Source organism: Patella vulgata, chromosome 4 (genome assembly GCF_932274485.2).
Source record: "Patella vulgata chromosome 4, xgPatVulg1.2, whole genome shotgun sequence".
Lineage (NCBI taxonomy): Eukaryota > Metazoa > Mollusca > Gastropoda > Patellidae > Patella > Patella vulgata.
The window spans coordinates 51,796,156-51,822,586 of record NC_065882.2 but is presented as its reverse complement, the minus strand read 5'-3'; the positions used below and the strand labels follow the sequence as shown (position 1 = coordinate 51,822,586).

At 35.1% G+C, this 26,431-nt stretch overlaps 1 protein-coding gene across 4 annotated transcripts; it reads left to right on the top strand.

Moving 5' to 3' along the window:
- Nucleotides 1-2,062: 2,062 nt before the first annotated feature.
- Nucleotides 2,063-20,952, top strand: LOC126818393 (tripartite motif-containing protein 59). Of its 4 annotated transcripts, none has more exons than XM_050545796.2 (3): nucleotides 2,063-2,284; nucleotides 16,369-16,515; nucleotides 18,736-20,952. In XM_050545796.2, the coding sequence occupies exons 1-3, from the start codon at nucleotides 2,197-2,199 to the stop codon at nucleotides 19,758-19,760; spliced, it is 1,260 nt and encodes a 419-aa protein (XP_050401753.1). In that variant the 5' UTR covers nucleotides 2,063-2,196; the 3' UTR covers nucleotides 19,761-20,952. The 4 variants fall into 4 exon arrangements, with proteins under 4 accessions (XP_050401753.1, XP_050401755.1, XP_050401752.1 ...); XM_050545798.2 differs by lacking the exon at nucleotides 2,063-2,284 and adding an exon at nucleotides 4,097-4,338; XM_050545795.2 differs by lacking the exon at nucleotides 2,063-2,284 and adding an exon at nucleotides 13,472-13,627.
- Nucleotides 20,953-26,431: the final 5,479 nt, after the last annotated feature.

Genomic DNA, 26,431 nt, shown 5'->3' with positions numbered 1-26,431 from the left:
GTTTCTTCTATTGTATATTCCCTGTAAACGACCACTGAGGCCCGGAGCCAGCCTGCTGGCTGCTGAGGGGCAGGAAACCTTTTTTTTGGTTTGGAGGGTACGGGTACCGGGGTCTCCGGGCCCTGAGACAGCCTAGCTGCCAGGCCCCAGTGACAATTAGACACCCTAGGGCGGGGTGGGGAGGTCTCTCCTCTCGGAGTTTATTGTGACTTTGGGTCTTACACTTGAGAAATCTTTTGAAATTTCGACCTGAAATGGTGGTCTGTGGGGTATATCCCGGACGGGAAGTCATATACATAGTTCTAAGCAGAAAAAACTATCGCAGAGAGCGGGCCTGTGGGAAGGAGGGCCACAGCCAGTCCGGGCCCGATGATATCGGTTCACGATTCTTGTCAAGCTAGCTGGTTGATTGAGAAACGGGGGCCCGACGGAAATATTGGACAATTAACAAAACCGCTACCTGACAGCCAGAAAAAGTAAATTCGGGTTTCGGGTTATGGAAATATTTCTGATATCAACTTCCCGCTGCCAACCCATCCAACGTGGAATCGTTGATATCATTTCTTTTCTTCTGACCGATGCCCCTTGGGGTCCTCCTACCAAATAATTTCAAAACTCATCGAAAAAAGACCACTATGTTTCACGATTTTTGGGAAATAGGTTTTCATTGTTTTATTTCTACAAAATATAAAAAAAAAATATTTTTTTTGTCACCAAAGCATTTGCCTCTGTTGACCTCGCTATGATCCGTCACTGCTCCTCCCCCGGAAAATTTTGAAAATTGGACGACCGCAAACGCGTTTTCCAGTCCAGAAAATCGTTCTCTGGCGAACTCTGAACAATAAACATAGTGACAAGACAGGGACCCCACGACAATAGGCCATTGGGTAAGTCAGTACAAAATATATGGCAGATAGATGTCAGAACATAACCAATAATATGAGACTGGGTGCAAGGTGCCACGTCCCCAAATCAATACTCCACATGATGATCCCTGACTGCTGTCTATTACAAACAGTAGGTATTTTAGAACTATGGTCGGCAATTTTTTTTTCGGGGAGGGGGGGTCACTGCTCCCACGCCCTTGCTTGCTCCCGGCTGGCTACGGGGCTGCTTCCACTGACAAAAAATAACATTTGAAGATAAGTTCACACTTATTGGTGAACGTGTGTTGACCACTAATTAAACCCATGCACCATCTCAGATGATAGAAACCTGTTAGAAAATGAAACAGTACCCTGTGAATAAGTGCAGCGCGCATTTTTATTTTATAAGTTATTCTTTATAGACTGTCGTGTGACTAGAAAGAAACGATTCTTACATAACGTCATTAACTGTTAACATCTATAATAAGCTAGGTGCGAGCCTAATATAGTTTGGTTATAATAGATAAATCGTATTGTGCTGACGTTAATGAAGGGACATAACTCGTGAAACACTACTCAATAAAATTAGCCGGGGCTAAATGATGAATCTTCAGTTCAAAATATCCATGTATGCCATTATACGAATTATATAACAAACAGATCAGATTTAAAAAGGATGGTTTAAGGGTATTAAATATACATGTTTACTTATTAATTGACTACCACATTGCATTATTATTTTATATAATGATCTTTGGTGGACTGGTACGACGAAATTGATAATAATATGGCATCCTCTCTTGGGCCTATAATTTTTTTTATCAATTATAGGGCCTATGATGGATGACACATTATAAATTCTGGGGCTGTGGTAGAGAACCACGATAACACGGCCATTATAAGCAAACAATTTTTGCATGAACTAAGTAGTTAGCAATCATGCCTGGGCATAATTTTATGAACAGCAGATTTATTATCAAGGCAATGATATCATCATCCGAATGCTATAATTAAAAACAGTCATGTTATATTTATATTTCGGTTGTAACTGATATTGAATTATGAATAATTTATACGACTTCACGTACGGTGTATGACAATACTTCCAATGTAGAAAAATACAGCCCGTCTCGTCGCTATGGAGATATTCTGCGGAGCTGCTACATGTCATGACAAATTCATTTGCATAACTGGAACCATTTTCCAGTCAGCAGAAGACAAGCAAAATTTCAGTGAACACAGATCGTTATCGTCTAATAGTCATCAGTTCCAAAAGGAGACGGCTCAAAAATATTAGTAGACGCCATCTGCGAAAGATTACGATGCACTAATGTTGGAGGAAGAGGACAGTACAATATCGGTTCCTGATACCTGCTTTCCAATGCTTTCCTCGGCTTTTTTACGGATGCGTCTGAGACGTAAGTACATATTATTGACACGCTGAAATCGGAAGTTCTATATGTTCATCGTGATGATACTCACCACGATGTTTATCAATCGAGGAGACACTAAGGATGGTATGTAATGTTTTAATGTGTTATGCTGGTGTGTTGTAATATAAGGTTTTGGAGGGTTTTTTTTTTTCAGTGTCATTAAGACATGACATTTTTTGTTTTGTCTAGTAGACAGCCTAACACAAAGCCAAACTAGATCATCTCATTTTGACCATCGTTATTTACTGACTGGATTAAAAATAGATCATACCGTTCACCAATGTAAAGTTTTCCCTATCAATATTGACGAATTTATTAAAATATGTTTCAAACGAATTACACAGCAGGTCACTCTCTTCATTTGAATAAAATCGACATTTTGTACACATACGTAGATCAATGATTGATAACTGTTTTGGTCAAGCAGCCATTAAAGGAGTGTCCACTCAATAATAATGATATTAACTACCGTTATTTATAGGTTTAATGCTTTATATAGTTATATAATAGAAATCAAGTTAAGAATCGTACGAGTGGGCAGTGTTTCGTCATGGGGCTATGTAAGCACTTTCCGCTCATGAATTCAAAAGTACCAAAGATTATACGGTGAATTTTGCATACATGAAAAAATGGGATTTAATAAAAAAAATATATAGTTGGTTCGAACAGACTGTACTTCATTGTATAACTTTATATATAGTTTAGTATGTATTTAACATTAGCCCGAAAGCACTTTTTGCCATTTTGGATTGTCTGTTCTGTATCTTTGTACCGCTATGATGTTCACGGTAAGACCAAGCCACAGTTAAACGAAGCATGAAGGTAAGGGTATGTGAAAACGAAAGCTGTTCTATGAAATTGCATTGATTTCATCGACTATTTATAGTACTGATTTTTCTTGCCAGACTTTTCAAACACGAGTATTGAATTTATTCCTGGATATTTATTGTCATAATAGGCTACTTGTGAATCTTTTCCGGTAATGAAAATCATATATTATCATGTGGAATATGCTGACGTATACGAAGTGTCCTGACAGTTCGTATGTTTGAACATACTCGGCATGTCAATAAAGGAAAGTTCTTCCGTTCTTGACTTGCAGTACAGGCGATCCTTACAATGATTATCAGTCCGGATTAATCTGGTACCAATTACGTCTTTGTGGCATTTGGTGTGGACAGCGGCGCTACGGCCTACTCTTATATCGAATGCGAGCTGTCAAGGGAACTCGGTTTATAGTTCCATCCGAACGACTAGACAACTGCCTTGTCAGACGGGGCCTCCCGTCCTGCAATACTGACAAGGGGCAACCACGCTAGAAAAACCCGGAGCATTATATGCTTATAGTATTTATAAAACACCTGACATATCATTGCCGACCTAAGGGAGCGAACAAATTTTGTATAATATGCGTGTGGGTCGTAAATCTCGTTTTATACTGAGATCAATGGGGGATTAAACTCGTTTGTAACTGGGTCATGTGTGTTATGATTTATTCACCTACATACTTAATCGACCATTCTCCTTCTACCGCCATATGTTCATCTCGGTAATTTCCGTCATTTTTCTAAAAATAACATCGGCAAAGCTTCGATTAAACTTACACCCAGTGTATGTATTTTTCGCAAATAGAAAATCACTGGACAAACAAAAATACTCCGATGTTTAACGAAAATAACCAAATAAGGATATAGCCGTACCTTCGACTACGTAAATCAATTCTTTTATCTCGATTCAAATACCCTTTGAAATGCAATGTTTAGTGACCCCACTTTCCCGAGGCGAGAGACGACAGTTAGACTTGTAATATAACTAGCCAATCATAACGTCTCGTTTGTGAATGTTTGATTGTCGCCAAATTGGTATGACACGAGCTAACAGGTCCACAACCTGATATATAACGGCAGACAAACTCTCGTCAGTTTTAGCATTTACAGTTATTTGTCATCTGCTCCCGTCTTAACCTGGCATAGTCTTAACGACGACGAGGATTAACCCATAACAGAGAGGAATTAAAACTTTACGGTGTGGATTAGTAGGTGAGATAATTAGCATGTCATTCATAAACTACAACAACAGTGTTATTATTACAAATATTTGAATCGAAAGCAGAGCTACACAACGTAGGTCAATGAAATTAACACACTATAAATTTTTAAAGGAAATTAAATTAGTTTCCTTTTTGACAACACTTACAACTAAAACATTTGCAGATTTCAATTTTTATTTTATTGCTTATAAAGAATTACACGTTAGTTTGTTTCAAATTTAATAGATTTTGTTTTGGAAAGTAAAAGTAGCAAGATTATTACAAACCGTTATCTTAAATTATTGCTTTTCTGACACTGTTACTCATCATTATTGGAAAAGTGTTTCCAGTTTTATTCATTGATCACATCGTATTCATTAAAACACACACCGTGTTCTATAGTATTACGTTATTGTGTTTACATGTTTGACAACAAAGAAATATTCTGTTTATTGATATCATCCACGTATAGTGTATTGATCAGTCTATTAATAACTTTACAATTTACAGTTATCTGTAAAAGGTTTCGTATAGTTGGTTTTCCTATAATTTTACTAATTAAATAGATTTGAAACAAATAATTGAATTTAAAATAACCACAAATTAACAAAGAATTTAATTTTACCATTGGTAAAATATAACAGAAACGTAATTATTGATATTTTGGCAACAGACCTTCCTATGCCATCAAATCAAAATAAATACTTATAAACCGTATTGATGCATGTTGAATGTCACCAAGGGGGTAAGAAAATCACAATATGATATCTATATGTACATATTTGACATATTTTATATTGGTCTTGAAGAGTCACCTTTCATTGCTAACAACAATTCCTTTTGATAATCTGTATGTACACATTTTATAGAGGCATTTAATAAAATATATTATCCATGCAATGAATGCAATTATATATCATTAACAGAAATTTACATGATTCAAGATTGGAGACAGTTTTGTATTGTGTAAATCACAATATTATTATTGTTATGGCTATCTTTTATGATTCATTGTTGGACTGTTCTTTTCTGTTGAAATATATAGTCTATGAAAACTTTCATGTCTGCAAGCCAAAAATAAAATGTATTTTTTAACCTTTTGTAAAAATCCTCTCAGATTAAAAATATAATTTGAATAAGAAAATGTTTTAAAGATTGTAGTTAAATATGTTTTAACGTCCATATTTAGCTTAGGTTAGACCTTATCTCATCAAAGGTCGTGTGCTACAAAAGTAGGTCTAGCCCAACAAAGTTGTAGGCTGCATAATATTTTATGGTTCCGGAAGACGAGTGATATATTTTATTATAATGAGTGTTATCTACGTAAAATAAAAACGTCAGATAAAATGTATATGATTTGTAGTATTTTACTTTCATCATAACATAAATAACAGGAGTGGCCGGGTGTGTATGCACAAAACTTCATTTGATGACCAGTTTGGTAAACCGAACGTTACCCAACCCAAAATAAGGTAATTTGTAATGTGTTACAGATTGTTATCACACGTATAAATGCCATAGTTAAATTTCTTCTCAAGTATGTGGATACACGTCCTTTAAAAAGCTGTTTTCTGGCTACATAAAGATTAAACCATTGTTCAAACAGTTTTACTTACATACGTGCTTAAAGAAAAGAAATCATCTGCCCGAGAACTTTTTGCGTCACACGAAAATTATATTTTTCAAAGGATAGATGTTGCATAGTTAAAGCGAGAATTTCATATTTTCTAAGAAAGTTAAAACATAATTATTTCTATGTCTTTTGCTCAATAGGTTATCAACTCACTATTATACGACCATGGGCATTATTTCCCACCCTTAAAAATCATTGACACAGAAAATAATAACACAATTACCTCCCTTGTTTCCTATTGCCTCCATGCATTAGCTACTTTCAAACGTTGGAATTTGAAGTTGAAAATGATATTTTTGCCAATTTCTCAGCTGGCAATAGTGACTTATAGGATTAATAGGATTATTTTTTAACAAGGTAGGACGGTTTATAGATACCATCTAACTTAAGGCTTTATTTTAATAAATTTTAAAAATATAACTTAAAAATATGAAATTGCAGCTTTAAGGTAAACAAGGTTCAGATTTTCCGAATATATTTACTGAGAATAGAACACACGTATGCGTTTTTCTGTGACAGAAAGAGCTCATGTCAGTGGCAATTTACCGTAATAGTGTATTCCATTATGATAAAAAAAAAATGCAACATTTGAAATGACGCATCGCATTGTTTGCGTTGGTACATTTCTTTGCCATTGAAGATTAAGATGCAATCATATACTGTTCAACTGAATTACTGATCGTGGTTTTGGTTCTAAAATGTTCTTAGAGTGACTGGTATCTTATCATTTACATAAATTCCTTAACGGTCATGCTATATTCTGTTTGAGAATTTAGTTGCAGATGACTGTTTACTTAATGCTAGCCGCAACTTACCCACAGCAGAGCTATTAATCGTGAATTTAGAGGTTAACGGTCTAGAATATTAATTAGAGCACTGATTTATCATTCAACTCGAATTTCAGCTGTTTTCGTATTTAAATACGGGTAGATCCGGTTTTTTCTGAAAATTCTACATGAATAATTTATCCATCGCCTCCCAATTTATTTATTACTACATTAATATGAAATTTATGGTGCTTACAAAAGTGGCTATATTTGGCGTTGCTCTTCGTTTCTTTTAGGAGAGGGTTTCTATAGATGACCAAAAGTTTCTTTTATGGCGTAAAATAGGAAACAAAAATGCGGTGGACAAACATTGTTATTATAACATTGATCATTGGAGAGGTTTTGTAATCAGACTCCGAGTTCACAAAACATTCTCAGGCTTAAGTTAAGAATTTACTCAAAACTTTTTGCCTTAATATAACTAAAATATAGGGCTTTATAAAACTTTTGTTGTTTTAATGCATTACATACATCAATAAGAAACTACATGCAAAGTTTTGTGTTTTTAGACCAAAGATATTTCTCATAAACAGCGATTTAAAGTTGAGTAAATTCTTAACTTAAGTCTGAAAATGCTTTGTGAACTCGGGGCCTGACTGGTATTATTCCCAGAAATATCTACTTGTAGACATACCTATGACCCACCTGCGCTTAGATGGTAAAGGTAAACAAACAAAATGTACTTGCATTCAATGAGTATTTACTGTTAAAAAATATCAAACGTTCTACTAGTATAAACAGGAGTTGGATACCCTCTAAACAAACAGTCATTACACAATCTAAAGTTTAAAACTGTCAGATTTTCTGTAGATTGTAAACCCATACCTATAAGGACTATCTTCTGGGTTGAGTAACATTGGTCCAGATGTTGACTTAGTGGTCAGTCCCACCCATAACACAAACCTTTTAAATTTATTTAGTTTCTACAAGTAACTGTAAGTAAATAAAACACATTGTATATATATCTTTTGGCCAACTGTAAAGGTGAATCTCCATGACAGCAATTTTTTTGCTAAGTATAAGCACAAATTTACGTGTTGTGTTGAGATTGTTTAAGATTTGAATTATCGGAGAAGATTGATATCCTTCTCCCCGTCAAGACAATAAGTAGGTCATTTGAGACTAGCACATAGCATGATGTAATTATTTCATTTTTCAATGGAAGTAAAAGAATTTTGAACAGACAGTGGTGGCTTTCTTTTACGTGTACTCCTGGTCGAATTCCGACCTGTGGGGCCTGTTTCGATAGGCAGCCACTTTGTCTCTGAAACCACACAAACCAGGTGTACGTAACACCCAGTAAAAGAATACAAAAAACTACAAATCGGATAATACAAATTACATACTTTAAAGTCATAGTATTTTGGGTAGCACATAATAAAAAATAATTGATAGTTGTTCTATCCAGGACTGACTGAAAGCTAAATCGACTGTTCCTACACTGTCTTGATGTCCGCACAACGTCTTGGTGTTGTCCCCACCATGTCTAAATAATGTACATGCATGATTGATGTCTTAAGTGCTGGCACTATACTGGGACAAATGTATGCCAGAATGAGTAACAATTTTCAAGGAGAGCCATCTCTCCAGATGGTAAGGTGTTTTATTATGTGTTACAGAAACCAATTTACGTCATTGACTTGGAGTAATCTGTTTTAGCAGACTTTATACCAAGGTTCGACAAATAAGTGTCTTCTGAGAGATTAGCCTAAGTTCTAAGAAATCGCTCAAATAGTATTTAGAAAAATCAATTTATAGCCACCTGCACCACCATTTGTACTCTTGACTATCTGAACGACTAGCCACACTATAAAGATGGAACATGATATCTGAAGTGGACATCATGTTACATCTTTTTGTAGAGTAAGTCGTCGATACAAACGACGTATATTATGTATAACACGAGATCCAGGGGATTTTTAAGTTTCTTTTGTCTCGATGCTGTGCTACAAAGCATACCTTCGTATCAGTATTGCTCTTTAATCCTTTGATTGACAGCCTTCTAAAAGAACAGTTTATATCAACCATATCTACATATGCCCAGTGGGTCCTTCTTTTAATTGTTATTCTTCTTAAATCTGCAAGGTCATATGTCGGGATGGGTCACAACATTCTTCATTGATGTTGGAAGATAAAATTAGAATGTGTGACTTCACAACGAGAGTTGGTCGATTTTGACATTCCACCATCGCTGCTTTTATTCCAGACATAGCCCAAATTATTCGAGATTTTATTTCCCCTATTGTTAATGCCTTAATACGTATGCTGCTATAGTAGGTTTCATTTTGTAGAGTTTTTTTGAAAATATTGGTATTCCCAGTTCTTCTGTAAACTTTTTGAGATATAATAATCCCCCCTGTTCCCAAGGTTGTAGATTATTTTAGAAATATTAGTCTCCCAGTTCCTATGTTTAAAAACTCCTTTGAGGAAATTAATCTCCCCAGTCCGTTAGTTTGTAGGCCATGTATAGTAGTCTCATCTGTTCTTCAGTTTGTAGACTATATTGGGTATAGTTGTCTCATTTGTTCTTCAGTTTGTATACTATTTTAGGAAACTTAATTTCATCAGGTCTTTAAATTATTTGTCTCCTCTGTTCTTCAGTTTGTATTTTTTTTGTAGAATCTTTGGGCATGTTAGTTTCCCTAATTCGTCAGTTTCTGGACTCTTCTGGGTATATTATTAGTCTCATTTCTTCTTCAGTTTGCAGACCCTTTTTGGAATGTTAGTCTCCACTGTTCTTCATTATTTGGACACTTTTAAGAACATTTAGTATCCTATGTATCAGTAATGTGGCACCTTTTAAAACAGAGGTTACTAATTGTTTAAGCTTACTAAAGATTAAAAGGAGCTGAGGGTATATAATAATGACACACATTAAATTATAACATCGGAATATATTTGAACGTTTGACCTTTTTACCGGAATCCTGATTCGTCAAAGATGTCAGGGGACATTAAGGTCATCTTTGTATCTGTCAGGTACACAGTTTTAAAATTGATGGCGACGATTTAATTGTAATAAGAATAACTCCGTTCATTATTTTGATCAAGTAGGTCAAAGAGTACTTAAAGATATAAAAAGAGAACGTATGATACGGTCTACTGTTCTTTAAACAAGATTTATTTTTTTATTACATTCACAATGACTAATAAATACTCTATAGTTACTATTAAAAGTAAGTCAGCCAGCTGATTCTACGGTTGGTCAAACATAGGAAATACGTCATCCCTCCACACGTTAGATTTTCCTCGTTTCGGAACCAAAAAGCTGGACTTTTCGTCTACGTGGTTAAGTTTATGATGTAAGTTGAAACGTAAATCTTTCTCTAGACGTGATGGAATGTGAAATCCTATCCCAGTATCCTGCAGGTATTCGGTTTAAAAACCCAGCTGTATTTATAGAATATATTTTGAACTATTGTAACTTTAATTTGTACTTCAAGAGCACTTAACTTCAGTGGGTTTCAGTTAAATGTCAATTTTCAAATTAGCATGGTAATAGCAAGCACTCAGATAGATATGTTGAAGGTTACATCGATTGAAATTCCAGTGACGATTAGCCGTCTAAAGCTTACTAAACTCGTAAATATTTTTTGAACGCTGTATTCAAGGATTATGGCCCAATCTAATTGAAATTAAAATACAATTTAGTTTCGGTTTTGTTTTCTGATTTTTACGCTACATTGAAATATCAGAAATAAAACGAAACGAACTTGACATCTGATTTTAATCAAATGAAGTCATGGATGATTACACGCTTGTTGATTGGTTCAGTGAACAAAGAAACGCGTCATGTCCGATTCTTATTGATGTTCCATATCCATGGATATACAATATAATAAATCAAATTCACTAAAGAATCCGCCATTTCCTGGGTTTCTCTTGAGAAATAAAGATACGACATTGTTAAGATTAGACCGTACAGTTATATGCACCAGCTTTTTCTATCATATAACAAAAGATAATCGGATAATAATAATATGGACTTAAACTCACTTGAGAAACCCTTGATAATATAAGACAATATTATTTGATATGTTCATAATAATTGTTGTGTAACTGTTATGTCACAATGTGTGCATTATCTGTTCATTTCAAATACGTAGTGAGTCAGAAAGGTAACCTTACACGTATAAAATTGGCGAGATTGTTACTTTATTCAATGATGGACGTCTGCTGTGCTCTTTGTTTGATTAGATATTAAGGTTTGTCATTTTGTTAACATTGAATGTAGAATATAAATAGATGAGATTCGCTTTTCAAAGCATTACCTGGGTGTTCGTATTGACCTAACGTATTACCAGATCTATTTCCTACAAGAGAGTATGCATAGTTAATATGATCTTAACCTGGATTAATTCGTTCTTGATTGGGCAAAGTGTTCTGCAAAGCGTTTATATGACAACTATTTGCATTTCCGAGATTACGAAATGAATCTTCAAGAGCTTTCTGATCCAGAGGTTTGAACTAAATAAAACTGCATATGTAATTCGAAAATCTAACTTTATGTAAACGGCTATTAGTGTAATAATAATTAACATTTTAAGATAATGGAAGGCTGAACTAATAGAGAGAGGGAGAGAAATTGGGGATTAACGTCCACTCGATACAAACTAGGTCATTTCGAGACTAACATATGGTTGAATTTTATTTCAATAATTCGCTTGCGCTTAGGGATCTTTAGCAGTGGGGGGAAACCGGAGGACTCGGGAAAAACCCACAAAGTTGGACAGGCGACCCTACTCCTTGTCACGTACAACCAGGGAATCGAAACCACGCCATCCACCCCCACTGAACTAATTAGGAAGTGTATGTTTCATCCGGCGTGACATTTCGCAAGTTAATTGTTGTTGACGGCAAATGCTGTGAATCCCAATACTAGACCCCACGAAATCCCAAAAGAAATAAAAACTTAAACCTTGTATAATGCTAATCCATCAATATTACCACTATCCATTTGCCAATGCATTATGTGATTGATTTCAATTAAGTCAATGACATGTTTTTAACATTGTACTGTTCAGTATGCTATGCATGTTTCAAATAATGTGGGTTACAAAACGGGATCCACTGTGGCTCAGGGAGTTAGGCGTGGTTTCTCCCTTGTCTGTGGGTGCAGGATGGGGGTGGGGCTTACAAGGACAATGTCTCCGACTCTCGTCGTTCGGATGGGGACGATGTGCACGTAAAAGAACCCTTGATGGTTTGAATTCGAAATTGGAGTAGGCAATAGCACCGCTGTCCGGGCCAAATTTCCCCTTATAGCACAATTCATTATCCCAGTTGTAGCAGAACAGCAGGACATTAAACCCCATTTTATTTCATTTCTGTTGTACCAAAACATTTTGGTATTGTCCGTATTGCGGTTACTTTATTACGAATAAGTTATGATCGTATGTCTGGGCTAGTTAACGAATGTATATTTAGGATTTGTTGACCCCGGCTTTTGGCACTCCTTAATGATAGATTTTATCATATGAATGAACAGATATTGTCACTGTCATGCTTACTTAGCTGAATAAAATATACAGGAGTTAAATATACAGTATAGATCATACCCACAGTGTTTTGTGACAGCTTTCACCTTCTCCTTAATAATTGACCCCTTTCTGACCCTTTACTCATAAAAAAATATGAAATCGTGGGAGAAGCTTTATAGATCTAACATTAAGATATAATTGATCAATTGAAATTATTACGCCCACTGATATTTATGGGCTTTATTGCTATAAAGGGGTTTAATACGACATAAGGGTTAAGGCAACAGTAACTAAGTCTTTTAGATACTCGTGTTGACAATGTGGCACTATATTATGAAACATTGCAATAAATTCACTTACGGTTGAAATGTTTTGTTGTTTTTTTTGTTTTTTTTGGACTATAACCGGGTAGTTCGTGTTCCTGGGTTTCTAAAGTTCCCTGATTGTTTGAAATAGAAATATATCAAATTTTAGTCCCGAAATGACCTAGCTGGGTTGAGTTTGATTGTTATTGTTTGGTGGTACAACTATAGCTGTTAATGGACCAGCTTCTGAATCGTAATTGGTAATTTATATGCTCTTTATTTGTGTTATGAATATCTAGTATATGTTAGATTGGTGGTAAAATACGAGGAAAGACATTCGACGAGTTTAACTGGTTCTTTGGGATTCCAGTATCATTACCAGGTTTACTTCTGATGACACATCGACAAGATGATATAAAATGGCAGGGTATGATTCAAATACTATATTAGGTCTATTCGACAGTGATTTAATTTTCCTGGTTTATATTTCAACTATAACCAATGAACGGAGGACGGTGTAACCACATTTTAAGACAAGAAGGGAAAAAAAAAACTTTATTTGAGTAACGGCTATTTTCGTCATATCCAATGTAATTTAGCGATATACAAATCCCATTAGACTTCTTGTACAGATAAATCACATCCTTGCTTTTCGTTGCACAGTTGTTCTATCTAAAAAAACAATTGTATGTTATGTATTATATTATTTTAATGGTATATTGCATGTCTGTAATCTGGTGATTATGATCTGTCATGATGGATGCCCTATTTTATTTATCCTATAAACATACATGCGCCTCGTGCTGGTCACACCCCGTTTCTATGTAAATAAAAGTTTTAACTGACAGAAACCCCTCCCTTTAGTTGCAGACGATAATGATGTCACGTGTTTATGTGTAACAGGTGTGTCGTATGTAACAGTGTTTTATACCTACATGTACTAGTATATGTTAAACTGTATAACATCGTGTTATATTTGACTAGCAGACGGGTAAATGGTGTGCTATTGTATGGGAATATTGATATTAATTCTGTTCGGAAATTGAAATCAGAAGGTAATAGTTTATTGTTTCAATAGTTGAGATTTTCCGAAAAACATTATTCAGTTATCAGCTGTTTGTTCTAAATGCTAACAGAAGACAGTTGTCAGATTTATTAATGTTAAGATAAACTATAAATAAATTAACCATAAAATCTAAAGAGTGCTTTATAAACATTACCACAGTGGCAGGGAATCTCTCATGAAGATTCAGTACATTTATGATTATAATTGTAGCTCTTATTTGTAAGTGTAGTACATTGTTACAGGAAGTAGATTCATTATTTCAAAGGATTAATATACAAAAACACAACAGTTATGTATACTAGAAGCGGTATCAATCATTCAAGAAAGAGTGTGCATATCATGTCCATTTATCAGGCATTTTAATCTAGGTTTTTTTTTAGATATTTAAACAAATGACTATTATAATTGATACAACAGTGTATTTTACGGATTCAGGGGTATCAATAATCGAGACTGCTCTCATACAGTAAATAATACTTTTGATGTCTTGTCTTGGAAGTGAGTGACCCTTTAAACCGATTTGTCAACATAGATAAACTAGTTCCAAGCCAATAGACTTGGTTGAATTATAACTATCAATTATCCTCATGTGAAAGATAAATATTGATATATAGATAATCATCAATACGAATAGTAAGGTCAAATAACACGGGATTTGTCAAGGCGCTAGTATATAACCTGTCGTTTTAATGATAGCTGCACATGAATTAGTATAGTATAAGTTATGTATCCACAGATTTCCCTAATACCAAAATCTATTTCTTTTTACGTTACAAAGATGTCTTGCCCTAGGTTTGCTAAAACAAAATACGTTATGCAGATGACAAGTAGTGTACAATCTTGTGTAATATGAACTTCTCTTGTGTAATATTTCCTCTAACTTCACTTACAAAACACTCCTAAAATATTTGAATACGGGGCGTGGGCTATTTGAATCTCCGAAATTTTCAATGTCTCCTGGAAAATAGTTCCAAATTATGTTTTCTATAAAATATTTGAATACGGGACTTGGGATTTTTTAATTTTCTAAATTCTCAATGTTTTATGGAAAATAATTTCAGATTGTGTTCCCTTTTTATTATTTTAGAAATCATACTACTTAGAAAACCAAAGAAGTCAACCCTTGACATACATTTGGACGGAAATTAAGTCAAATTTTCTATTTCATTCTATGAATTGACTCAACAAATTACTCATATTTGTCCAATTGTTCTTTAACGCCTTCTTGAGTGCGCATTATTCTTTTTTTCCCTTTATTATACATTTCTGTTGGGGTTAGGTACTGTTATAATGAATGAAAGTATATTGGGTTTCGTCATTGGAAATTGTATAGGATAGTATAATATGGGACACTCATTGAGTCTATTCAGTCATGTACAATTGTTTATTATATTACCCATAACGTTTTGTTTATGCTACCTTTATTGCTAGAAGTTGTTGGTAGAGCACAAAGGCTTCGGGCCATAATGTTGTTAACTACCCAATCAAAAGTCCTCTATCTTGATCACCTAAGTCGTCCTACGTAATCAATCAAAAATGAGTTTAATTCGTTGCGATTATCCAGTGACCTTTTTATGCTTACTACGTAGTAATCTATGCAAACTTATAAACAACTGGATAACCGAGTTTCAAATATATATTTTAACAACGTTATCGCAGATAACTGTTTGATCTACGATATACAAAATTCACCCAAAATTCCGGTTTTTGTGAAATGGATACTAGCGAAGATGTTGCTTTAGTGGATCAGAATGAAATTGGTAAAGTTAATACATACATTAATCATTGGTATATTATGAATGTTGACGTAATCCTTATTGTTTTTTATATACTAGTAGGAGGAACCTAGAAATTTCACATTGTCGTGTTTAAATAGGTCTTCGAAATCGTTAACCATGTCAAAATGTTAACTCAATTGTAAATGGTGACCTACATATGAACATGAAAAATACGTTATATATTAATTTTATGATTCATTCTCTTTTAATTCAGAATGAATTTTAAGTTTTAATAAGGGTTTGACTAATGAATATCTTGATGAATACGTATTGAGTACATACACGTACTACTACCGCCATATACTTGTTGTTTTGATGCTTCATCATCCCGGTTAAAACTAAAAAGCAGGACGTCCCATTTCATATTATATACTCCTCTTTGTCTTTCATTTTGTGGACACTTTGTATTTGTTGTTTCAATAGCATTTAGTAATTGTTTTAATAACCTTTAGTAATTGAACTGAAAATGCACAGGACACGTTCTATAGAATATGATTATTAATGTTTATTGCTTGATAAAGAGAATAGAGAAGAGAAGTCTAGAAGAAACGTCCCTCAGTAATGAGAAGTAATTGTATTCCATAGAATTGACCTGTGTATCTTTGTACATGTATTTGGTTACCCCTTATTATTCACTATACGTACAGTATTGTATTCTGTTCTAAAACAAAACGTATTTGTATTTGAATCCAAAGGCATGGAGGTATGTTCATTGATATTTCTTTATTTAGTTTACAAAGGAAATAGTTTCCCTCACCAGTACAAATTATGGAGTCACAATGGGAACATTTGTGGACACAGCATCTGTTAGGTTGTTTCTTGCTTACCTACTGTTGTAGAATGTGTCTGAATAGTAAACAAGTGATGCAAAGAATACAAATTATTTACATTATGTGTAAAGTGTTCGGTGTTAAGAATTCATTGTCTTATTCTTTTGAATTTATCTTTTCAGAACACTTCGGACTTCCCGACCAAGAGGAGCGACAGGCACTGAGTGTGTTACCAACGGTAGATCACGATATGACAGACGGCGGTAACAATCCTCCAGCATTGGAGGAGAAATTGGCACAATTTCAAAATGACACCGTCGAAGATAAAGGTGAGATTCAAATATCTCTTTAGACAAGAAATCACAATGATCCCAATTAATGTCAATTTAAAGATATGTGACTTTGAAACTCGGGATTATAGTAATGATGCAAATTGGTTACCTGTGCTATTTTAGTATTTAATTTTGATAATTTGTCCCAGTAAGGAATTGAGTATAGAACTGTCTCCATTAGTTTCTTTTTTAACCCTATAAATATCCATTACGTAAATATTTGTCAAATATGTATGACTTATTTTGTTTGGAAACAAACACATATAAGAGATTAAAAAACTGGCTATATATATGCGATTCGGGGGATTGATGTATGTGTGTGTAAACTGAACATGAAATTAGCGTCTGCGGTAGAATGTACCAATAAACGCTAAAGTATTTAAAAGAGGCATATACAAACCAGTTAGTGTACGTCAAAAATGTCCTGTGAAATGTGGCATGAGTTAGAGATATATATTGTCTCTTGAAACATCCCCCGAAAGAAAATAAAAACAACAACAAACAAATGTCAATTGTCATCTACAAAATTATTTAATGCGTGAAAACAGCTGTAGCAAATTATTAATTCAGTTCGACCAAAATGTCGACTCCAGGCGTAGCCTATTTAGTTTGGTACACTAGTATGAGTCATCGAATATGTTCCCGTTTCGGTCAACTTTAATGTCGTAATATTACCATGATTACATGTGGGAATTGGTAATATACTGATAAATTATTCAACAGTGACGTACAAGTGTTTGGTGATGCCTGGGGCCAACTCCTTGATTGCATGCCCCCAAGACTCAATTAAATATGTAAGCACAGATAAAATAAACTATTCATTCAAATTAAGTAGGACAGATAGTATCACGGAGTTAAAAACGATAATTTCAAATGTCAAAAATCTTAATTTTAATATCACTTTTTGTTTGGATTATGTTGATTATCAAAACGTGTTAGTGCGAAACTGAAGACTTATTATGTTCAAATCATTTTTAAAAACAACAGGTTTAACTTAAAGATGACCACACTCCGAGAATGGTTGTGACATGAGAAACGAGTGGCAACATTCAGTGTGATAAAAATATCTAGGTATCTACGAATTTAAAACAATTGAGGTCATCGAGGTTGTAAATATGTAGCCATGTCGCTGGACCATCTCCAAGAGATCAAAAAATGTTTATAGCTTGATATAAGACAATAAAAACGGGTTTGATTAAGATATAAATTGTAAATTATTTGCACACATATTTACAATATCCTAGTAGTTGGTCAGAAAATCTGAATAAGGATACCGAACAAATGTATATTGAATCTGAATAGGAGTACCAAAATGTCCTTACTGAATCCTAACGACTGTGACCAACGCGTGCACATATAAGTTTAGTGAGAGTATCTAATGTGTGCACATTGAATATTAACGAGAGTACCGAACATGAGCATATTGAAATGAATCTTAAAGTACATGTAGCTAAGTCTCTAACTCGATATGATCCAAAGTCTTCGACAATGAAACCGCGTATTATTTGTCAATTTAAATCATCATTAATGTTTTGATCTTACCAGGAAATGATGGGCTTCTGATATCCAATATAATTTAAGACAAAATAAACATTGTACCATTGGTACACGAATCGTGTTACATAATGCATTCCAGCGCCATTTGTAACAAGTGACTCGAAGAACAAGACTAGACATATTCAACAAGTCATGTCAAACGGTGACGCCATATTTTTATCTGGAGAGTATGCGCAATATACTATCGGTGTCTACTGGAATAACCAGACTGACGTTAGAGATTGCCATTCGATTGAGACTGAAATTAGAGTTAAATCAGAAACGACTGAATGTAAATCAGTTTATATACATTCATATTACAAACTATTATATGCGTTGCAACCCATTTGTGTCAATTTCTAGTTCCCAAATAATAGCGATTTAGCTCCTTTAACTGGACTGTCCAACTTGTGCTCATTGAATCTTAACAAGATTACCCAGCGTGTGCACATAATGTTAACCGGAGTACCCAGCATGTGCACATAGAATATTAACGAGGGTACCCAACATGTGCACAACAGTATAAACAAGAATGCCAAAATATGGAAAATCCTTTAATGAATGATCATATATTTATATTGTGGGTTGTTTCCATTAGCCATTGAAGGACGTACGGTGTTTCTGTTAGTATGTAAATTCATCACATTATCATTTATACTTTATTTGTCTCTTTATTTTCAGATCGTGATCCGGTCAGTGTGAGTGAGTGTATGTCACAACTGGATAAACGACGCAGAAATCTTATTTTCGACGAAGAAAGATTCGAAGAAACCTTTTTGAAATGTATGATCTGTAGGGAAAATTACAATGATTATGACAAACTACCCAAGATGCTGCCGTGTCATCATACTTTCTGTCTTGATTGTCTCATGCAAATGTTCCGTGTCGAGGGCGAATACAGACAGACGCTGACGTCTGCTTTCCGTGGAATGCCAATGGCCGTGAAAATCCAGTGTCCATCTTGTCGAGAAGGTATAATTGTATCAGAAGCCGAGTTACGTCGATTACCCAGCGACCATACCATCACTGAACTTGTCTGCTTCGTGAAATCAACAGGAAAGACAGACGTTCAGTACTGTTCCAAACATCAACTTCAACCATTGAACTTTTTCTGTGAGCCCTGTATTCAACCAGTTTGTTGTGATTGTACCGTCATTGACCACAAAGAGAAGGCAGGTCATCTTGTTATCAATGTTGACGAAGCTATGAAGAAGTATAAACCGAAAGTAGAAGAGACGATAGAATTGATGAAGAAAGATCTCGAAGAGCTGGTAGAAAAGCAAGAAGCTATCAGCAAATCTAACGAAAGCTTGGAGCAAATTCAAACAGAGCTAAATCGGCAGATCAAATCCACGTTCGACAGAATCCGGGAAACTTTGGATGAACGGGAGAAAGAACTGTTCGATTCAGCAGAAAACGAAATACAGAAAAAGGGCATTCAGCTGGAGAAACGGCGCGTAGCGTTAGCTGATCGTGAAACGGAGGTTGCCACAGAAGTGAGAGGTTTGGATGATGCTTTGAAAGAGAAAAACATTAGTTTCCTGTTTACCGGACACAAGGAAGCCCAAAAGGTTCTTAATAAGACAGTACATATACCTCCCGATACCACTAATGATTTCAGTGTCTCCTTTCAGTTCAATAGCCGCCAGGAGCTCACTATACGACAACAACTAAATAACTTTGGAGAAATTGTGTTTACATCATGAATGAACTCGGTCCTGACAAAATTAAGATTAAACTAGCTGTAGTGGGGTATCAGTAATCCTGCTTTCCGTGTGCTTTTGTGGGTCGGTGGATTGACTATCAAGGCAGATTTTGTGGACGATATAAAACTGCTTTCAGTGTTAACAAAAGCCTATATAGATTCCTATTAGGTAATCGAACAATACTATGTTATAATTATTTATATAATTTATCATAAGATATTCACATGATTATAATTCCAATTAGATAATATATTATTATTTATGGTATTTACTGGCATTTCTGATACCACATCGGTGTTATGGGCATAAGTGTACTGTATCAAAATTGCATATCATGTCGTAATTAAGCGAATACGCAAAGGTCAGCATGCACATCTGACGTGTCACATTTCGTGTTTTATGTTGTGACGTGTTATTATTTGTGCACATCAGTTCTGTGTTGTTTATTGTTGTATATTTGGATGAGGCCGTGGAGTTCTAATTCGTTAGGTCATCATGAATGCATAAAGCATTTAAGGTCATCACGAATTATATCAAATATTTGAATATATAAGATGGTTGTGTTGTGATGTCTACAAGACGTGATCTACGTACTTAGCCTATACATAAAAAGGCTACTTTGAAAAGCGTACTTATGCAAATACTGCTTAGATGAGCTTACTGAATTATCACAATACAAAAGCAATGAAAATCATAAGTTTTTATGTTTTGTAAACTTACCATTAAATGCAGCCGGATATGAAATTGTTAGCAGTGTGAACTACCCAAATGTTCGAAGTTGCATCATGTGTACTTAACCCAATCATTACTAGCTAATCAGTAAGTGTCTTTAAACTTCTCATACCCCTTTGGTGCAATATATATGTTCTTTGTCATAATAGACCGCTGTTATGTGATATCAATGTATCTGGTAATACTATATGCCTGGAGAATATTTAAATAAATTCTTATACCTCAGTGATATATATATCTTCAGTATCATAAATTTGTGGATATTTTGCATATTATTATGTAAATGTGTTAAGTTAAATCCGTCGAAAAGAATTAAACACCCTGCCTTACTTCAGTAGCTTTGTATATTAGTAGTGGTAGTTTAGTTCAGTAATTATATTAGGTTATTATCACACACCCTTTGTTAATTTTGTAAAGTATGCCTAATTTATATGTAAAATTAAATTACAAAAAAACATCAGTCATCTGTTTGTCTTTGTCTCAACAATATTTTTATTGTGTCCAGTTCTTTAAAGTAGGTTTCATTAAATAGACGTTGGCTCGCTAATCTGAATGTCTCGTGTTTGATCCCTACATTGGCCGAGAAAGTTCATCTGGATTTTCCCCCTTTTCAGTGGTGCAGGTCAGAAAGCCTGGTAAGGGACAACGGATAGTGGTTCGGGTGGAATGAAAAACAGAGACCCCGTGCACAAATTGGCGTGCACGTAAAAAAATCCCATGGCTGTTGGAATACGATATACGAGTAGGCCGTAGCGTCACTGTCCAGGTGTATGTCCGTCTTTATCATCCCGGTCAGAGCAGAGCAGTAGGACGTTAAACATTATTTCATTTCATTTCATTTGCTATACAATACAGAAAAGGTAAGAATGTCCAGGTTTCCGATGATCACACATCATTAAAAAAAACGTCAGTTCTTCGATAATATATCATATACTAGCAGTAATGGGCCTTGTTGGGGTTGTTTAGTAAAGCCTAACTGACAACCTGCCGTACGGGCAGTCTACGGGGGGAAATTTTAGAAAACCCGTGCGTGAGAATTACGCGTCATTTGTGCGTTGTGTGTTCCGCACCGTAGAAGATCGCACCGTAGAAGATCGCAGAGCTACCAAACCCTACGACTCGTACGTGTCAAAAAACGTACGGCGGGTTGTGAGCTCGACTTAAGTCTGCTCTATGATTCTACCCGTGCAGTTTATAATCACCCTGTTTCATTCCCTGTTTCCGAAATGTTTCCAAAACATATGGCGCCAAAATAACACATACCCCCACCCCACCCCTAATAACCACAATATTATAGAAAGGCCAAAGAGTGCACACACATCCTTTATACAGAACTAGAGATAACCGATAGATGGGTGTGTCAAAAATTAACTAAAAAAAAGTTGTTAATTTACTGTAACCAAACGAAATGTGGTTTAATAAACTTACGCCTTACTTTTTGCACCAACCGGGTGAATGAAGACGTGGATACGCCATTCAGTCTGTTAATGACGGAAATGTTGCCCAGATATAAAAGTGACGTGTCCTTGCCAGTGCCATTCTCACCCAGTCACATTTTGTATTATATTTTAACTATATCTTGTAGATTACCAATACATGCACAAATACACGGGACTAATTTTGGGAGACCAGAAACAGTTCAGCCCAAAAGTTATTAAATATTTGGCGGAAAACAGGTAAAGGGGGATAATTCATGGTTTTTCTCCTGTTGAGAATCCCAACAATATTCATATTTTCATTTACTTGTCCATGTAGATTCATATTTTTATATACTTATCCATGTATCTATTAAGTTAGTAATTATACAAGAAGAACAATTGTATAAATGGAGGAATATTATCTGGAGAGTAATCCAACTAGTAATGTCCTCAGAGCACCTAGAAACCAGCCACTTCAAGTCAATTTAATGGCTTTGATACAAGATTTAGTCAGGGTTCGATATTTAAACTCCTTTCTTTTCTTCCCAATTTTATTACATTATGGGATTTCGAAGAATTACTGAAAGGTGTATTTGGGATTAGACAAAGAATTGCTGATAAATAGAAGGTTTGATACTAGTAGTTAAAAACCTTCTTTGGAATCCTAATGCCTGACATTAAAGATCAGGATCCACCTGCCATTTTAAACTCTGGGCCAATCTGATTAAAATACAGATCTATATTTCGTTTCGTTTTTTATACTTTAGATGGCCTACACTACATGAAGATCTGATAAGCTGTACTCGAAGGTCGTGTCAGGGGTCGCACGAGCGGCTTTTGGTCCTATGACGTCAGACATCGATTAATCAATGAGCATTGGCGTTTCTAGTGGTTTACCCACATTTCCGTGCATGACACGACAAGAAGTCGCCGTAACAGACTGTTTCATTGGCTTATCCCTTAATTCAACCAAAACGCCGGTAATATAACAACTCTTCCAGATCCCAGTGTAGTAAAACGAAATTTTGAACTATAAAAATGAAACGAAATAGGATCTGTGTTTTAACCAGATTAATTCTGGGTAGGATATATATTACAACTATCAATAAAAATAGGAACAAATTACATGTCGGATACAATGACAGGAACCACGTGGCTGATTTTGACAATGGCGGGCAGCTTATTTCTAGGCGTATGCATAGCGTAGTCATTATCTAAGTTTTATTTTATTCGGAATTCAACTTTATTTAGCTATATGGATAAAACAACTTGTGTGTGTCACCAGGATAATATATTACTATTAACAATAAGGAATACTATGGCTCTTACCAATTAAATTTATTCAAATTTAAATCCTGGGAGCAGGTGAGCGTCTATAATTGGATCATCCTGTAAACTTTTGAAAGACATGTTAGGTAATATATAGCCGACTTCTTAAACTGGGATCTGGTCTGGTCAGAAGATCCCACTTCTCTTTTTGTCTTCGTTTTCTTTAGTTTACCAACTGAGCAAAGCCAGATTGGTGCATTTAGTTACGAACCACTAAATAATGTAGAATCATCGGTACACCCCAATGACCGGGTGGTATGGATGACCCTTGATTCGTTCCAACGGGGCAACGAAACAATTATTGAAAGTATGTAAGAGACGCAACTATTTCAAACGATAGCACAGATAAGGTTTCATTTTAATTTACTTATAGCTTTCGATACTTTGACATTCAACCCTGTGGCCAAAATTTATGTGTCTCCAGTAGCCATGCAAAAAGATAATGTATTAATAAATCTGATCTCAGTTTAAATATTCTATATCATGTTGTTTATCTCCTTATTTATCTAAATAAAACGATCAAAATCTAACCTGTGATTCAGAGAAATAAATTCTGGAAACCTAAGCGGTGGCGTGCATGGATTTGGCAGAGGGGGCGACGGGCCACTGGCATTTATTTCCAGAGAACCTCCAATGAAAGAGAGAGGTAATATAGGCCTAGCCTGTTCCTCAATCCTTTTCTGAGAATAAAATATTGTTTATAAAAAAAGAGAGCGAAATTTGAATTATTTTTTTCATACTTGAAATTATCGCTGGTAAACTTTATTTCATCTCAATTATTTAAAAGGTATTCCTCTCTCATATTACTGAGTACTAGACTTGGAAGGCATACAATCAAGGTGTTGGCTCCGGACATCACCAAACCCCTGCACGCCAGTTCTTCAACTAATTGATCAACAGTGACAAAAAACACACAGAACAACACGAGAGAGAAAGTACCAAGCAATATTTAAGAAAAAAAAACAAATGTGTGTACAAAGCGCCATCACCAAAAAGTGAAAGTGTCCAATATTCTAAATGTATTTGGACGATTTTATAGTCGTTATATGATTACTTATCATTTTTTATACATAAAATTAGGCCGAAATCAATCAAAGTAATCAAGTTCAGGTGATACACATCTTATGAAAAATGTTGTTAACCTCAATGATATATGTTTCCACTTACATAACCAAAATGTCATTTTATCAAGATAAAAGCTCATCGCTGATTGGATAACACGATTAATCAATTTGAATTAACCGAATCATCGCGATCGATTTTTAAATCCCAGTAATGTGTTTTTGATTAGGCTACATAATATACTGTATAAAGATTTTTTTTTTCATTTACTTAAGGTAATATATATAAAATAAAAGGATAGTTTTGAATAATTTAGCATCGATATACTTTCTCAAATCCTTCACCAAGAAAGATTACAACTGACTCTATTATACATATTAAAGTAAGTACCACTAGTTTATAATAACTTATTTTCTTTTTTATAACAGAATGAATTGGGTTTAAAGTCCTACTTTTCTGCGACAATCGGGCTAACAACAAAGATAATCTTTATAACGCGATCAGGGTCATGTTTCTATATTCATAAAAATTGTAACAGGTGTTGATTTGACGTCAAGAACAACTGAAGGGTCCACGAGAGAACTGTTTTACTGGCGTATGCTTTTGATAAAACATATAGAAATTTAAATAGTTCTTATTTATATGGAGTTATACTTGTAAAATACAGACGGTGTCTCCCATAAAGACTTGTGTGGCACTGTACTTAAAAATTCATTTGGCTTTTTAAATATACGTGGTTTTCATAGCTATCGACTGAGTGAAGATGTCATCAGTCTGACTACACCAGGTATGCAAGTATACTAATTGCAACATGGTTTTCAACTATAATGTTAACAATATTCGCTAACAAAATCATAAAATCTCTTGCACCTCTTTGAAACATTTCGGTGGAAACTTACAATTTGGAAGCTTGCTATTGGTTTTGCGCTCTTTTTTTTTAATGAGGACCTTAGCTTATTTTACTTTACTCCAGTCTGAATTGAATTTTCCCAAGATCGCTGGGACCGCAGTCTAGGGACTGAACTCTTTTTAACTAGAATGTCTCCGGCCTGGGCCAAAAAGATCCTTCGGGGTTTATGAATACCGGTTCCCAGCGTTAACGGAGCTCTCACGAAAAGTATGCCTATATTCCTTCGGAATTCACCTCTGTAGCATAGCAGAAAATTCCGAGAATCAGATTAACCAGTTAACGTCCTACTATTCTGTACGAACTCGGCTAATGGAGACGTAGTGCAGGGTTCCATGATTATTTTACGTGCACTCACAACGTGTAAATCGGGCCCCGGTTTTTTGTTTCATCCAAACGATTAGACGTTGTTCCTTGCAAGAACACTCCGTAAAATGTCTTTTATAAATAGACAGGTTTTTTTTAACATTTACCAGATTGCCATCGTAGAACCATTATGTTTTGTATAGCAGTTAGCAGGCCCGGATCCAGGATTTTGTTGAAGGGGGGGGGGGGCATACATTGGAGCAAAGGGTAATCATCAGAGTGCCGCATGCATTAGTGGTTTGATGTAGTCCCCAGAGGCTTCGTCGCGGCCTCATTAAACAGAAACTAAAATCTGGGAATCCCATTGCTGGCTGCAGGTGCTGATCTAAACAGTGATGACCAGTCTCACTGAGGCGGCCCCTGCCCCCCCCCCCCCCCTTGAATCCGCGCCTGGTTAGGCGACATTGTCTATCAAATATATTTTCCATGCAGATATATCAGTATGTTTTCAGAGATTTAATCAAAACTATTGCCCTGTAAGTAACGATTACACCCGACTTTAATAAGATTCTCTCCACCACTATAGTTGTTCGAGATTGAACTGGCTCCAGCTGCAATAATTATTGAAATAGAATTAGGTTCTGGGTGAGACACGTGCAATTATTATTGATGTTCCGTTTCGTTGCCAACTATAAATAGATATTCTTCCTAGTGTAGATTTATTGATTTTCCAATTTCCGCGCAAATAAATTGTTACATCTGAATTGGTGGTTAAATTTAGACCTGTTTAATATTTGTATAATGTATATATTATAATAAATCGCACACAATATTTTTTTCGTGAATTCAAAGCTGTATAACGCAATATTTGACCCCATTAGGTCAGATGAGCGGGAAGTACAGTTTATGAAACTAGA